The sequence below is a fragment of the Epinephelus fuscoguttatus genome, linkage group LG7, assembly GCF_011397635.1.
Source record: "Epinephelus fuscoguttatus linkage group LG7, E.fuscoguttatus.final_Chr_v1".
NCBI lineage: Eukaryota > Metazoa > Chordata > Actinopteri > Perciformes > Serranidae > Epinephelus > Epinephelus fuscoguttatus.
Genome location: NC_064758.1, coordinates 7907883 through 7919329, shown reverse-complemented (window position 1 = coordinate 7919329; position 11447 = coordinate 7907883). Strand labels below are relative to the sequence as shown.

The 11447-nt window shown below is 42.7% G+C and overlaps 1 protein-coding gene across 1 annotated transcript in view; it reads right to left on the bottom strand.

Moving 5' to 3' along the window:
- Window positions 1-786: 786 nt before the first annotated feature.
- The window catches only part of LOC125891254 (uncharacterized), a 30194-nt gene continuing 19533 nt past the window's right edge, over window positions 787-11447 (bottom strand). The window contains exon 3 of the mRNA XM_049580352.1: window positions 787-1545. Within this exon, the coding sequence (XP_049436309.1) occupies window positions 1351-1545 (195 nt within the window). The 3' untranslated portion in view covers window positions 787-1350. The remainder of the gene's footprint in view (window positions 1546-11447) is intronic.

Sequence of the window (11447 nt, the reverse complement as noted above, 5' to 3'; positions counted from 1 at the left end):
CTAGTCTCCTGGGGGTAAGCCTCCTTTTTATGACCTGTCCACCACCCAGACTGCTTCTTTATTTACTCCCATCAGCGCATTGGTCAGGTGATCATAGCCTTCCCAAAATACCCAAATTACTGGCTCATGATTATGTGCAATGTGTATGAATTTTGGTGCATTACTTTTTGTGGGTATATGTATGAACAGTGCATGAGGACAGCCTGAATGGTGACACAGACATGCCATGTTGATTATTGAATCGATATATCAGTCAGTGGTTTTGAATCTTTATAATCTACTCTAGCTCTTTGTTGCTGATTGTTAATAAAATGTCTATCCTTTGCATTTCTAATGACTTTACATTTGTTTATATTTTAACATAAAACCTATGCATCTTTACGTGGTTTTGTGTCTCTTTGTGGTCATTTTCGGCGTGGTAATTTTGTGTGTGGTCATTTTGTGCCACCTTGTGGCTGCTTGGTGTCTCTTTGTAACCATTTGCAGTTCCTTTGCATCTCTTTGTGGTCTTTTTTGCCATTTGTTGTCATTTTGGGTCTCCTGGTCGTCATGTGTTAATTTGACTGACATTTTACCAGTAAAGACCAAAAGGGAACCTGACACTTTGGGCCCCTGGACCTGTGACTGGTAGGCACATTCAGTAATCTATCCATAGTCATAACAACCCTTTTGGGTAACCCCTGTAATTCTTTGTGTGTACCCCCCCTTTCCACATTATATGTTTTACCACCTGTCCAGTAAGACCACACTTCAAAGCAGAGACCACTTCAGCAGTTTGTATGAACTTCAGGATGAGGCTTTATTGATCAGACATGTGCATTAGGAGTCAGACACACATATACATACATATACGAACAAGTGCTTTTCTTACAAAGTATCTGATGATAGCTCTTCAACCACCTTAACCCCCCCCCCAACACACACACACACACACTAACACTAACTCACATTAGGGCAATCCATGGACCAAACACACACTTCAAAAAAATCTGCAAAGAACAATAAAAAGTCTCCAAAGGACAATGCAATTATAGCAGTACACAACAAAAATACAAATTCACCAAGATACAGTATCTATAATTACTTACCTGGCATGTTTTATTCAGATTTCGCAAATGACTTCAATGTCTTTTGGGTAATCTCTGCGATAGAGATAAATCCACACAGTAAGTGGTGCATGCTGTGTATTTATCCATGGGTGAGCGTCTGTGTCTCAGTCCAATTGTTTCAGCGAGGAAGCTAATGTAGCTTCAGTTTTACATTTTAAAGCTGTTTTCCAGTGAATTAGCTTGAGTCTTTCCGCCACTCTGTCCGTTTGTTTGTCTCTCTGCATGCGTGTGCTTGGAGTGATCAATGCACAGCTACAGCTGGTTGAAGGGGACCAAATCCATTGAACAGTTGATTTGGTTCCATTTTACCAGCTTTAGCAAAGCATTTTAGGGGGCGAGTCTGGTCCAAAAGGTGACAAGAGTGGAGAAGGAGGAGGAGGAGGAGGAGGAGGAGGAGGAGGAGGAGGAGGGGGAAGTGAATAGACAAATCTGGGACCTGAAAGAGACAGAGCGAGACGGAGGAAACCATAAGAAAAGGGCTTGTCCGTACACAAGTAGCATCAAAGAAGAACTCATTGTACATGCATGAACAAAACACGTACACACGCAAACATGCAGAGACATTGTAAGCAAAGAGTCATTGATTATTGGAGGAGACCTTGCCCTTGAAAGCGTGCATGTTACTGCATAGACAAAGCAAATATATACAAAAAAGGAATCAGATTTAAGAAGGGAGAGGAAGGAAAAAAGACTAGAAGAGTGTGTGAGGGAGAAGGAGAGATAAAGGAGGCGAACAAGCAATGTGGGTGATGAAAAAGAGATGAGAAAAACAGGGAGCAGGGCCCTAAGAGATAAGAGAGGAGCGCATATAAACGATGGTTCCAGACAAACTTGAGAAAACAATGAATTCATCACCCAACTGCCAATACTGCTAATGAAGCCAGCGGATAGGACAGCAGGAAAATTAACTCTCATTGACCTCTAGTGCTATGTGGAACATCTCTTTCTCTCTCTCACACACACACATACTATTGCAAACACACTTCCTCCTCTCTGTTGTTCCTCTACTTGCTTGTATTTCAGATGTTTTTTGGCCTGTGGTTCGGGCCCGTTCAGCCCTGCTGCTTGCCTGAGCGCTGTGGCACAGAGATGATGTACTCAGCAGTCTTCCTGCTCGCTGCGCGGCTCTGCTTGTCCTTGGTGGAACTCACTCATTTCCTGGTTCAATTAGCTGAGCTAATCATTTAATCATTAGGAAATAAACTGTTTAAGCAGAGTCTTGGCCCTGGAATCTAAGCTATTGATATTTTTCTCTGGATTTTTCTTTGTTTGTTTTGCTTTTTGCACAGCGGACTTCAACTTTTAAAAAAAGGCAATTTTTGCATATCTTATCCAACACAGTACCTTCCCCTGTAAGAGACTACATTTTGGTTTTAAAAGCTCAAATTTGCTACAATCGGTTTTATGTTAATAATGGATCAAATGTCTAATTTAAAAATGGTTGCTTGTAGTGACAAACTCACAGCAAACTGTTTAATCAAAATCTTGGCACTGGAATCCGAGCAATATTTTTGTCTTTTTTTTTCTCCCGCCCAATTCATTTCAACAAACTAAATTCTGCAGCTCTGCTCAGCTCTACAGCACTTTACAGCAACTGTCAGCGTACTGTTTTGTTTTTTACAGCCTGCATCTTTAGTCGTTTGATTTAGCCTCACTGTTCTCATCATCAATGTCACTGTCTACAGCAAGCAGCTGTTGCCAGTGAAAAAGCTCTCCCAAACCCACCGTGCACTACCTGGCCAGCACCAAACAGCAGACATGCAAGGTTAGCAACTAGTTGGTGAACATAGTGGAGCATTTATCAGCTGAGGATTCAGATATTTCTCTCAAGAGTTGGGGAAGATGAGACTGAATGAACTTACATTCCTAATGTTGCTAAATGAATGATAATGTGTGGAAAAAAGCAGGCTGTTCTCATTCCCAGAGAATCCAATATGGCAGTTTGGTCAGAAGTCATCTGTGTCTGATTCTGACGGACAAGGTAATCTCTAGGGTCTGTATGGGACACACTGGGCTTTCAGCTAACTCCTATATGTGGCGATGGCCTAGTGTAAAGAGTAAGGAAGTCCAAGCAGGGGTAGCTGAATAGGTCAAACAAGACAGGACTTTCCCCCAGGACAGGGGTAGGCTCTTTAGCCCCTCAACAATGGCTCCCTGTGGCTTTGACCAAAAATTAATTCATTTAAATAATTCATTTATCATTGTTGTAGGCCTTAAGTGATTCTAATATTATCAAATTGTAAAAATGGGTAACCTATAGGGCTACAGAAATTTAAAAAAATGTTTTAACATTTTGTCAACTACAATTTGAGACATTGCTATGTTTGGCCTGGTGCCATTTCTCTAAATTTTGCTGAACATCGAGAGCAGTGGCTTGGCATGAGTCTCCTTGGCAAAGCTCGCCATGAATTCCAAATCAAGAAGGGAGACGTTTTCGAGGAAAATATTGAATTTAGTAGTGCATAGACAGATTTGTTTACTTTTGCTGCAAGGTACCAAATATTCATAAATACCTTACTGAAGAGTAGCCACCTGATGGTGAAACATATTAATGATTAGACCTATAAGTAATATTGATAAGATTATTTAGACATAATGAGGCTGTGTTACGTTTATTATAAGGCTAAAATATATTTTGCAGCTCCAGGCAGATTTAGCTACATTTTTTGGACCAGACATGGCTCTTCTGGTAGTAAAGGTTGCTGACCCCTGACCCTGGAGAATAGTGTTCCTGTCCCATGTGAAGTTTGTTTTAACAACGTTACATGGGTAACTTTATGGGACATAAGTGAAGTGAAAAAAATGGGGTATGGGTAATGGGTAAATTATACCAACTCTACCTATTTGTTAAAAGTAACAACTGCAACATAAAAAAATATCATAAAATATACTCCAAGATATTGTATAATCCACGCACTGCAATGTACGCTTGTGTTAGCGCCCATTCAGCAAGGCCAAAGTCAGTTTCTTTCGTGGAAGGAGAGACTTTTGAGCTGCGTTTCAAATAATGGCTACTTCTCTTCAGGTCACCGCACATTTATTGAGTAGACTCTTCAGATGTGTTTCAACAGTGTACTTGTATAAGTTAAGTAACAAATGTAAATATTTTAACACAAACCATGACCCTTTCTCTAAACCTAACCAAGTAGTTTTGTTGCCTAAGCCTAACATAGTTTTGGTGAAGAAACCTACGTTTCGTTTATTTGAAAAGACACCAAGCATGTAACGAGTGGAAACTGACACACTGTCCCTGAGCATCCAAAATAGACACTAGAGGGGTACCTAAAGCATCATAGTTTGAAGCGTAGGGCCACTGTCTAAGCTTTTATGAGTTGGGAACATGTTGAAATAAGCAACTGTTATGGTGGAGATATACCAAATCTGGCAAACAAGCAGAAAGACATGCCAGGCTCCCAGTCTGGGTTGGTCTGGCTGGTAGGCAGTGCTTGGTTTTGGCCAGGTCACAAACATTCTCATTTTCCAGCTAAACAGCATGCTAAAAAATATTTCTGAAAACATTTGAATCAAGGAATAAACAAGGCAGTAACAGAATCTTGATATTTGAAAGGTGCTACCATGTTTGACAGTTTGATCAGAGTTTTGCATTGTGATGGATGGAACTTATTTGCATAAAGCTGAGGTCCAGTCATGATTGTGCTAATTCAGATATAGCAAATAGTCCGTGTACTCGCTGTGCTGTGTCCATCATGCAACATGTGGCTAGATCTCCTGCTTGTCACATAAAACGACAAGGATCCGTCAGTTTCACATAAGTCAACGGATCCAGTGTATCATTATCAATGTTGTGTTCACGGCTTGTTTCTGCTGCCCGCAAATGTCTAAACACTCAATGCAGCTTTAAAGGATTTGGCTGATATATATTTTATATTCCTCTAACTGTCAATAAATGACATGAAAACAACAGTATTGTATCTGTGTATCTAAAGCCTGATATTTCTCTGTGTCATAGAGCTGCAATGTTGTCGAAAAACTATTAAAAACACATCTGTGAGCCACACTGTTGCACTGGCTGACATGTTACTGTAGTTTATTTTGACTCAATCCCACATACACCATCCTGCCATCCTGCTGCTGACAATACTCACTATAACACCAAATGTGGATTAATCCACCACAGAAAATAGTCCCAGTTAGATGTACTATTTCCTCCTGTTTGAGGAGTCATTGGGGTGGGGTAAAAAAAAATCAATACAGCATAGTATCACGATATTTTTGTGTTGTAATAGTATTGGTTCGTCTTGGTTTTTTTATTCTATAAATTATGACAATACAAATTAAACTGTCACTTCTACTAAAATAATATCATCAGTTGCTTCTTAAGTCCACTAGATACATTTAGCTGCTATAAAAATGGCTGAGGTGTGATGAACAGATAAAACAGATGTTCAACAAGGTTTTCCTTTGAGGTTATAATGTGCAGTTGACAAATAATAATAAATCACCATATATGTTATTGCAACATGATTTTAATAGCAATAATATTGTATTGACTTATGTATCGTGATAATATCGTATCGTGGGGCCTCTGGTTATTCCCACCCCTTGTCATGACGGTGCATACCCACTGCCTTTCACCAAAATGTAACACTTTGAAAACTGCCTTCATGGATTTCACTTGACTGGCTCCTAAGTATTTAAACCAGTATTAAACAGTCACAGCCTATAGCTCTACTGGGTTTTGGCACTTAAAAAGAAGTGTGTGTGTGTGTGTGTATGAGAGAGAGAGATTACACTGTCAGTCCTGTATCAAAGCTGTCCACCCCTCTCTAGATAACAAATACATCAGCCTCACTGCACACAAATCACATTAAAAAAAATAAATGCTTAAATTCTAGCAGTGCATGTAAGGAGCTAAGGAGCAAGACAGGGCCCATTCACTCTTTCTTTCCTTCTCTCTTCCTCCCTCTTCCTCCCTCTTCCTCCATCTCTCTCTCTCTCTCTCTCTCTCTCTCTCTCTCTCTCTCGTGTTTAATAAACTTGTCACCCAAGAGACCGGCAAATTGATGAGGGGGATGCATCCTTGACTTAGAAAAAAAAAACTGAGAGGAAAAGAAAGAAGGCTGGAAAACAGAGGGGAGAACGGAGGGTGGAAGAAAGTGGGAAGTAGCACACGGAGAAGGAGAGGACGAGCTTGCATGGCCTGAATTCTCTACCTGTCCCAGAGCTGCTGTTGTTCTACCTCTGCAACATGCAGCACTGCAGTGTGTGTGTGTGTGTGTGTGTGTGGAGGCCATGTGTGTGTGTACTCTGTGCTGCCAAGCATATAAACTGTACGGATGTTCGTGTCTATTTTTGATCTCCAAGGTGTGAATGTGACTGTGCCGTTTTTGTGGACACTGATCTATGAATGTCCACATAAGACAGACAGCGTGTGCGCGAGTGTGTATGTTCTGCGTAGTGCTTGGTGAGCTCCAGTGTGTGTTCAAGCACGAATATCAACTTCAGAGGAGAAAGCGCTACACATGAAATCCTTTTCATAGCAGGATTTTCAGTAGATTAGGGAGAGAATCCCTTTGCCACGCTGTCTGCGCTTTATTCCGGCAATCTGTGGCCCACACACTCATCAAACAGGCAGCCCTCCTTCACCTCGCGCACCTCCACTCAGATCCGACATCAAACAGAATCATTACACCCATAGCGTTTTATCATTAACCTCGCTTAGATGCCTGCTGAAAGCTTCACTGGTGAGTGCTCTTTCAACATTAAACTGTAAGGCAGCTCCGTCAAGATCAAAACTACAATAAGTAAAGGTGTTGTGCATTCATAAGTTGAGCAGTTTGAGCTCAGGGAAGTGGTCTGTATGTGGGTCGGGGTGCTGCATGCGTGTGCACTCTTGCATGGCTGCTACTGTAGGTGCCCTCTATCAGGCTGACTGCATGGTTGGAGATAGGCTGGCTACTTGTCTATTCTGGGACTATGCTGTCCGCTGCATTCCTGCCCTTATATTGGAGACAGGGGTGGGAGGAGGGGGATGAGGGTTAGGGACAGCTGGACGCCGGCAGAGAGGGAGGGAGAGACGTAGTGGTAAAGACAGTCAGGGAGTCATAGTGGGAAGGTCAGTGGGGGTGCGAGGCGTCCCCGGGGAGACTTCCACAGCACAGGTGGTGTTACGGAGCAGCTGCCGGCCCAACACTATGTACGGCCCCCGCAGGAGGAGTGACACTTTGAAACCAGTCCCACAGCGGACTCTGTCACTCTCGCTCACCATGATATTTTCATTTCAGATGTATGGCCTGACACCGGGGCTGCACTAACACAACCTGCCGCACGCTGCCACTCCCATCACTCACTCAGCCTCTCCACTTGCTGACCATGTCGCATGCTCTCAGCTCTCTCTCTCTCCTTATCAGGACAAGTAGCTCTCAGAGACTGACTGACTGTCAGGCCACAGCTCTCCATCCGGGCGCCGTGGGAGGGCGAGGCCCGGAAGCCTCTGAGAGCATCACTTCCTGTCACGTCGAGGTGCCAAGACCGACCCCTGACGACAGGAGCCCCTGACAGTTGTGAGCCCACTCTTACAAAATAATCATTAAAATCCACTTAAAAGTGCAATAATCTCCTGTAATGCAGCTTTTAAATGAAGCGGACTTAGACAAACCGCCGTAATGAAGGCCTCTGTGCATGTCTGATGAAGATGTTTGCCAGTTGGTAATTAGCTTAATGCAAGGCACACTATAGTAATGAAACAAGTTGACCTGTGGTCAGGCTGTAAACTTTATCTTCTGTGGCTGGCCGTATTTATTCCTGCTAATTACCCACTGACTAGAGGCAGAGGGAAAAGTGGGATGTATATATCAAACTGAGTGCAGACGTTCAGGGTGGATCTAATATCTATGGGATTGTGATGAGCATTGCAGAAGCGGTGTAAAATAAAAGTCCATCAGGAGAGATCAGGCTTTAAGACTTGGCTGGCGGTTCGGCCTCCTCTCCTTAGCGAGGCCCTCTTGTCATGAGGTTAGTGGTGCTAATGCTGCTGCAGTCCACTGCAGACACAGGCTGGCTGGATCCTCTTCCACCGCCAACCCCTCCTCCCCCTGCATTCGGACGTGAGCAGCACCCAGCGGCTGACTCAGCACTATTCCTGCGCCTGATTGGTTGATCAGAGTAGGAGACAGGAGCGTAACAGGACCCTTTATCCTCTGCTCAGCCACTTCCTCGCTCCCTTACTCTACCTGAAGATAAAACACGTCTGTCTGATAAAACGCTTCCTGACCTTGTGCGGCTGCTTGGCTCAGGTGTCGCACTGTGGCTACCGTACCGTACAGCGGTGAACTTTTTCTCTATCAGTCGGCAGCCCTTTCAGGGTTACTTCGGCCTGTAACGATAGAATCTTCTATGTAAGCTATGTTCCACTATGTAGTTCATAGTATGTAGCAACTTTGACATTATCTCCACAGACATAAACAGTTAGGGCACCTGCATGACCTTGTGTTCATATTTCATCCAACCTCTTGGCAGTGGATTTGTTTAAAGCGCTTTGACCAATTTTGGTTATGGTCCTTAAATGTATCTTGACAGGATCTTTAATGTCTCTATAGGACATCATTAAGTCTATCTGCAGCGCTCATACTTTGTGATTATTGCAGTGTTTATCTTCCGCTGCTCTTGATTTTACCTCACAATGATTTAATCCTCAAAGCGGTTTTATTCCTTAACCTTTTAATCTAACAGCAACACCCTTAAGACGATCAATACCTATTTAGATGATATATTTAATTATATCCTCTCCTCCTCCCTCACACTCTCTCTCCTCCCTGCCTTGCTTTGTAGACCATCTACAACATATAAACAGAGTTTGACTGTCTCTTATTCACCTTTTTTAAAAAAGACCAGGGTCTGTATCCTCCATTAATATAACCTTACTGGACTCCTGGGAACTTTGTCTTTTCTTAGACTTTGCAAGAGGTGAAATTCCTCACATTAATGCAAGAAGGATGACACTGTAAGTGTCCTTAATGAACCACTTTATTCAGTAATTTCACCAAATATATATCCGGAGAGTCTTCAAGCCTGAACACTGTTCAGCAAACAGACCTTCTCGCAGTACATGCGTATGAGTCGACTAACCAGCTTTAACTGCCCCTGGGACCTGTCCTCACCACAGTAACACACCATCAATAACTGTAATGAGATTAAAAAAACATGGCAACAAGCGCAGGAAAGATCTCGTCCGAGCCAACCTTGCTCTATGTGATTTTATGTGTTAGAAAATGCTGAGGTGTAGCTTCAAAAGTTAAATGGGAGTGGTGTGTAAAGATGCTTGGGGCAGCCAATATCGGTAATTATCTGCTCATAAACTAACATAAGGATATAAAAAATGCCAGACGCTAACTCCTGCACACTGGGCTGTCACTAAACTTCTTGTCAAAGTAGGACAAAGGGAGATAAACGAGACAGCTTGGATAGAGAGAAATGATGGGAAAAGCTTCGGTTTCTCAAGTGAAAGGAGATCGGATTAAGAGAATGAAGGGCACGGCAGAAGTTAAATGAAACAATTTAACATGTGCAGCTTTTTTAAAAGAACTCTTTTAAGACTTTTTCTTTTTTAGACTGAACGATATTAAAGTGGAAAAGACGTCACCTCGTTTCGTCGGGGAATGATGTCATGATCCATGTGCGGCGGATGCCAAACCGCAGCAGACCTGCCTTCTGTCTTCACCTCTCTCTCCAGCTATGCAGACTGATTCTCACTCCGAGCACGCTCCAGCGTACCCCCCTCGCCACCTTCTCCCCCCATCCTCCTCCACCTCTTACCCCGCTCCCTCCATCCTCCTCCCTTAACGAACCACCGCCACCACTTAGGTATTTTAGCCATGCATTCATTACAGGCCGCAGCAGGGCCACAAAGGCAGCTTGATATACACTCTGTCGTGAAACAAAAAATCCAATGCAGTTTAAGTCAGAAAGGAGCTCGGGCGTAAAGATAGCCCCGGCTGACACGCTTTCTATTGTGAGAGAGTGGGACGCCCGCTCTTTCTAAGCCTGAAAAGCGCACAGAGAGTGAAAGGCTTCATCATGACTGCTCTGTTTTAACTTGGGACAATGGGGATCGAAAGAGGCTCGAGCTAGTTAGAGCCATCGAGATTAGAATCTGTGGCAGATCAGCGTCTTGGTCGCTTGTGTAAAGACGTATGTGTCGGGACAGAGAAGTGTGATTAAAGTGAGTCAACAAAGCTTTAGGCTTAAAGGCAAAATACACTTTACTATGGGTAGAGACAACGGAATTAAAGACGAAACTACGGCGTAGACTTCTTATTGATTTTCTTATCAACTATTCATCAAAGATTAAAATATGGCTATGAAGTCAAACATTTACACAAAGCAGAACTAAATAACAATGAGTAAGATAACTATGCAAAAGGAGTCACTCTTAATGACAATCTGGTATATAAATAATGGATCAAATGACTGTGTAATGAGAAAAGGGCTGCTTGTAGTGACGGACCCACAGAGAATCACAATCCAATCACCAGAACAAATGTTGGCATTGAACATTTCTGCAAACCATGGGTACATTATATCTGTATGTTATTATGTAGCAGATATATTTAAATATGTTTTTACAACACTAAGGATAACTTATCGTTAGGTTTATGCACAAAAACCACTTGGTTAAGGTTAGGAAAAGATAATGTTTTGGCTTAAATTACCCAGATTGGTGCCACAATTTCATCTGGAAAAGTAGCGATGTCTTGTTAAAAATCACCCACTTTTCGTGGCACTATCCCTGGTGGAAAAACGGTGATTGGTTGCCAAAATACACCAATGTTTGGTGGCTAACAAACTGATAGACAAACAGCAACAGGTTGCAGCGATGTCTTGGTAAAAACAACTGCTTTCCTTGGCACTGTCCCCGGTGAAAACACAGCGACACACCACTAAAATTACCCATGTTTGGTGGCTAAAGGCCACTGAAAATGCAGCGACGACTTGCTAAAACAAGTGGTTTTGTTGTTTGTTGGTCTTGAGCAGTAGTATGCAGTTTGGCAGGCGTCTGGCCTAGGTGACAAACCATTCATCATCCCCTCCGCCTCCTGCTAACAAAGTTTATACGACATCACTTTAGAAACTTTGATGTGATACATATAAAACAAGCAAATGTAACATATTCAGAATCATCACCACACTCTGCAGTTCCCCTCAACTTCCCAGAACTTTGACGCATCTTTTCGCTCATTCTTTTGGTTGTACGACGCGCAACTTTACTGCTTTGATTCAGTCTCACTGCTAATCAGCAGAGGAAAACCTGTGACAAATCTACTATACACCTCTGTCCATAGCCCAACACCAAACAGCAAATTTAATGGCTATCTAGTT